This window comes from Lottia gigantea, assembly GCF_000327385.1.
Source record: "Lottia gigantea unplaced genomic scaffold LOTGIsca_143, whole genome shotgun sequence".
Lineage (NCBI taxonomy): Eukaryota > Metazoa > Mollusca > Gastropoda > Lottiidae > Lottia > Lottia gigantea.
Genome location: NW_008707672.1, coordinates 270,082 through 275,880, shown reverse-complemented (window position 1 = coordinate 275,880; position 5,799 = coordinate 270,082). Strand labels below are relative to the sequence as shown.

Genomic DNA, 5,799 nt, shown 5'->3' with positions numbered 1-5,799 from the left:
ACGTAACATTCTCTCGGTGCATGATGCGACTGATGATCTCACCATATGAGAGTAGATCTGGAGCCGTGAAGTATATATTATATCAATACTAGTTTATAATGTCATGTTGGGAAACTAATATCGAGGGATTGAAAGTAATTATATGAAAGTGCCTGTCAGTTGTTTAGAAGTTGATCCCACTGGACTGTATTTTGAATAATATGCATCAATAATGATTAACAACCGGGTCATACATTATTCTTACTAGCGATATTTCATATTTACATTTATACTCATCCCTGAAGGTTTAAATTACTTATTACAATATATTATAATTATTAATATTGCACAATAAGGGAAAGGAATCAACATCAGTTCTCCAGGTTATTTGAATACTTACTTATGGTTTTATAGGTTATATCCGATACACCAGCTTGTTTCACCATGATAATATATAATTTTTGGCAAATTTTTCCGAAATTATGATTAGTTGTTAGTTTCATTAAAAAGAAATGTTGGTTTGAATGGTTCTAGTGTCCACAGAGTTAATATGTTTATTGTGTATATGTATTTATATATAAATAGACTGCAATACTAGCAGTATATGTTGATGCTTCTTAGCGATATGTTTTATAACTGACATCCCCTTGAGACAGTCTACGTAGATAAATTTGTTAAATTTGTATATTTGGAAAACAAAACCCGTGTTACAGGACCACACAGTTCTATTTTGCTCTATGGCACCAGACGAAAAATATGTTAAAAACACACTTCATTCACTAGACAAACCAGAAGATAGTATTTTGCTAACCGACAACAGACTTCAAACCTAAACAATAGACTACAAACATTTAACATCATGAACATGTCGATAGGAAGGTACTTCTATTTCATCAAGGGTAATAACAATTAGTCATGGTTGCTAAATTAATATTATACTATTTAGTTTGGTAATTCTTGTAATATTAATACTATACATGTATAGCAGAAACCACAGTCAATAACTGATGATAAAAACGAAGAGAAAATCATTAGAAAGTTCACCAGGTTAATGTATGATTTTGATGTACTGTGACGAGTATTGATTACACGTGTACGTGCATTGCACATCCCTCATATACAAAATACAATACTTACTGTGTAAAAACACTAAAATTCCAGACTTATCCATTTCCATGCCGATATTTCACGATCTTCTATGAATCCTGATAATGGCAGGCGGAAGCCAGAGAAAATGCCGGGTGATTTTTATTCACGTCTGATTCGCCAGAAGCAGACGATCGATTGTGTAGTCTCGAATACCCAGATGGTTCCATGGGATATGACTTATAATCTTTGTGATATTGATTAGTTAAGGTTCAGTGATTTTACACATTCAACACAATACATCTTTATCTACAGACTGCCACTTTAATCGATTTTAATTGATAGTAAATTAAAAACAGGCCTGATTACATGCAACACAAACAAAAGAAATACCAGTAAAACATTCCGTAATTTTGTAAAAGGAAAATACAAAATATGCAAAAATAATTGAACATTCAGTTACTATTCCGTTATATATATATGAATATATGATATACATTTAAAGTTAACAAAACCTCTTATTTATTAATCAATTATGTAAATATGAATATTTGTATGAAGAAAAGAAGTTATATAGTTGAAAACTTGTTCATTTTTCACTTTTCATGTGGTTAAAACGTTGATTATGAGAACAAAAACTCGGTATTTCCCTTACAGTTTAGCAACAATGTCATTTTCAACCTATTGTTGTCAAAAAGATGGAATTTCAGTTTCATCTGGACCATTTTCAGTAAATCAGAAAGTTTTGATTTCACGTCTCCACTGTTCAATCAATGGAGCGTCTTGATAATCGAGTAGTGGCTGTATTTGATTATTGACAATGCGACCGAGCTGTAATGAGATAATGAATACGGAATCTGAAGCTGACTGACAGGTCACTTATTTCCTCATCGATATACAACCATCGGTTATTATGATACAAATACTGTATATTTCTCATCAGAGCACCTAACTTCTCCCCGGGTCCAGGGCTGTTCCGCATGAAGAGTTGTAAATACTGAACAAGATCACTCACCACTTAATTTCTATTTTTTATACAGTACAGGGCCGACGTTACTATTTGGACCAGAATGTTAGATAATGTTAGATATATTTTATAGAATTAAATTTAATGGTTATCTTCTAAAATGGAACAGATATACTCAAATATCATTGAGTAAATAGTTCTCTTTTTGCCATTAAATGATTCCGTGTCCGTGTTGTACGAAGGCCTAAACTTCTCTTATCATCTCTATTTGATATATATTATATATGTTTAATAGTGTATGTTTATTACACCCTCACTACAGCAGGTTTATCGCTCATTTCGATTATAGCTTGACTTTAAAAGACAAATGAATAAAAGATATGAGAAGTATGACACATAATGACGTCATTTAAATTTGTATAATTTACAGTTAAATGTAAAGTCTAGTCGATTCTAGAAAACGCCAAACCATGAGGATGAAATACACACAATGAAAATGGATGGGCGACTCGTTTTGAAGTTGGCAGAGGAAACTTCATGAACTTTTGTCACGTATCACCTCCCCACCCCTCTAAGCATACATCCCTGTACAACTACTTGTATAGTGGTGATTAAACTGAATCTCGTTTCTTTATTTAGGGTGGTATTGATTGTTGCTAGACATGAGGACATACGCAAACATGTTCGAAAGGAAATGAATATTTGGGTGGAACACGGTAAAAACTTATCTACAACTAAATACAAAATATATATTTATTATTTAGCTTGTATTATGGTGTATTGAGAAGAGTCTCAATGAAAGCAGTGGCCAAGGTTATAGATATTGTCATATATTACAAACGTTCATAAGCCTTGAAGTTGACGTTTCTAATTTGACCAGGGCATCAATTTATTCATCAATGAAAGTTTTATCTTATAAACTAAATCGTTTGATAATTTGACAATCTGTCTTGAATCTCCATCTGAATCACAATGCCAGCTTTGTTGATTTGTCTTCACAACCAGATTCATCTTCCCCACTCCCGGAAACTGTTTAATAGCATTAACAATATATATATACAGGGACGGATGTTGATGTACTGTAATCTTGTTACTGATTTCTATCTACTGCAACATGTAAAAACTTTCATCTTCGACTATTAAGCGTGTTAAGATAATAATCTTGTTTAATATCTAGGTTGAAATTTGATAGTCCATTAAAATGACTAAACTCCTTGAAATAGGTCTCGTAAGTCATGAATATATTTATACAGTCGAAACTGTATGTTAATTTTAGTTTGCAATATATCTTTGTTTCCGTAGTGCTCTGATTTGTAATAAATTTTAAAGTCAACGATCCCCATTCTTTCAACAAATCGGTATTCTGCTTGGACTCACATTTAAATTCACATTGTAATAAAAATATAGATGAAATGAATGAAATATTACGTCCTATTTTTCTGTATCTCATTGGGTTATGGAGACGGATGTTGAAAATGTTTGCAAAGACTTGCTAGTCTGCTAGAAGCTCCTCCGCCGACCTGAACCACTGACATGAGGACAAATCTATAATCTACACATATGCCGTGATTGAACCCTGAACCTTCTGGTTAGCTAGCAAGCGTCTAACTCACTGATGAAAATTATAAAAAAATAACGACGAGTTTAGAATGTAGTTTTATAGCCGCTATTTTAAATGACAAGGGGGTGATATCTCGCGATCACGTGATGTAAGTTAGGGATCAAGTAGAAGGTTAACCCCTCGGCCCCAGGGTGATAATATTACAGTCGACATAGTTGACATTACATCAGGGGTGAGTAGGTTTCATTCTAACACTTTTGTCTCTTTTCAACAAAATATCACTGAGGAAATTATCTTGAAATTATCTGGATTGTTTTCCAGGAAACAAAGTCTGTAATTGTAATAAATGCCTTGTATCTTGGCATAAAACACTCACTTCAAAAAGGTCGCGTATATGGCTTTGTAACTCTTACATATAGAGATATGGCGAGATCCTACACGGGGCCGAAACAGTATCCTCATTCTTTCCCCATCGCCTAACAGACAACAACCTTATTCCAGACTTACTTAAGAATTTGTATTTGTTAAATTGCAGATCCTAGTTTAAGTTTGTATATTCCAAGACAAATGTGTACATGTTTAGAAGTTTGAATATAAAATGATGTCAGATGTAACGTTTACAGGTAAGTTTACCATTCTTTCATACTGTCCCCATCCTTAAATAAATAATGCATAAAGTTTAATACTTTCCTGTATCCAATATGTCCTAGTTTTAGATATTATATTTTCCTGTCTCCAATATGTCCTAGGTGTAGATATTATATTTTCCTGTCTTCAATATGTCCTAGGTTTAGATATCTTATTTTCCTGTATCCAATATGTCCTAGGTTTAGATATTATATTTTCCTGTCTCCAATATGTCCTAGGTTTAGATATTATATTTTCCCGTCTCCAATATGTCCTAGGTTTAGATATTATATTTTCCTGTATCCAATATGTCCTAGGTTTAGATATCTTATTTTCCTGTATCCAATATGTCCTAGGTTTAGATATTATATTTTCCTGTCTCCAATATGTCCTAGGTTTAGATATCTTATTTTCCTGTCTCCAATATGTCCTAGGTTTAGATATTATATTTTCCTGTCTCCAATATATCCTAGGTTCAGATATTATATTTTCCTGTCTCCAATATGTACTAGGTTTAGATATTATATTTTCCCGTCTCCAATATGTCCCGTCTCCAATATGTCCTAGGTTTAGATATTATATTTTCCTTTCTCCAATATGTCCTAGGTTTAGATATAATATCTTCCCGTCTTCAATATATCCTAGGTTCAGATATTATATTTTCTATTATCCAATTTGTGCTAGGTTTAGATATATTTGTACGGCAGCTCTTTGCTCCCTGGATTTGCACTGGATGTTGCACAGGACCATTTATAAAAAAGGAATAAACAGAACATCCGAAATACCACTTTGTAAATATTAAAAAAAGGACACGTACCAATGTTTCTAATCAGCTATCATATTTCAGGTACGTGCGAGCCGATCCATCTACCATGTAACGTAGGTGATTTATATGTAGACCCCTGTAACTGTACCACCTACTATCAATGTTACCAGGCGTACAGAGAACCCTTACTACGTCATTGTGCTACTGGAACAGCTTGGAATGATGAGGAGTCGAACTGCGATGCCGAGGAAAAGGTGTATATTAATGGAATTTGTGCCAAATATAAACCCTGGAATAGATGCGAGAGAAGTGAGTTAAGTATTGGATTAACTCCCTTGAATATCTCGGAGATAATGTTATCAAATAGTACCTGGATTTATACGTAAATTATGTTTTAAAGTCATTTTAACACTAATATTAAACACAAATCTTCTATCCTGATATACCCACTGAGATAATGTGGGTAATATCCACTGAGATACTGTGGGCAATATCCACTGAGATACTGTGGGCAATATCCACTGAGATACTGTGGGCAATATCCACTGAGATACTGTGGGCAATATCCACTGAGATACTGTGGGCAATATCCACTGTTTAATGAATGTTTATGTAATGTTGCCCTTGGTAGAGCTCATGCAAAATGAACCATAACCATAAAGTGTGTTATCCTTCGAAATACTTTGTTGCTTTTCATTTTGAAATTTATATTTTTTTCTGGAGGTGGAGGCCGCCTTAAGAGTGAGGGTCCATGGACCACTATCTACGGTAGTTGAACCTCTGATGACTCCAGTAACCAACCAAATGTCTGTG

At 33.7% G+C, this 5,799-nt stretch overlaps 3 protein-coding genes across 3 annotated transcripts in view; all 3 read right to left on the bottom strand.

Moving 5' to 3' along the window:
- The window catches only part of LOTGIDRAFT_238379 (hypothetical protein), a gene marked incomplete at its 5' end in the record, with an annotated part of 11,230 nt that extends 10,805 nt beyond the window's left edge, over positions 1-425 (bottom strand). Inside the window, one exon of the mRNA XM_009050039.1 lies at positions 380-425. Coding sequence (XP_009048287.1) covers positions 380-425 — 46 coding nt within the window. The remainder of the gene's footprint in view (positions 1-379) is intronic.
- Positions 426-4,367: 3,942 nt separating this feature from the next.
- Positions 4,368-4,766, bottom strand: LOTGIDRAFT_140074 (hypothetical protein; the record flags this gene model as incomplete). The annotated part of the gene is made up of 1 exon (XM_009050038.1): positions 4,368-4,766. A coding segment is annotated over one exon (399 nt), but the record flags the coding sequence as incomplete, so codon positions are not given.
- A 663-nt stretch (positions 4,767-5,429) lies between these two features.
- LOTGIDRAFT_70108 (hypothetical protein) lies at positions 5,430-5,594 on the bottom strand (the record flags this gene model as incomplete). Its single annotated transcript, XM_009050037.1, has 1 exon — positions 5,430-5,594. A coding segment is annotated over one exon (165 nt), but the record flags the coding sequence as incomplete, so codon positions are not given.
- Positions 5,595-5,799: the final 205 nt, after the last annotated feature.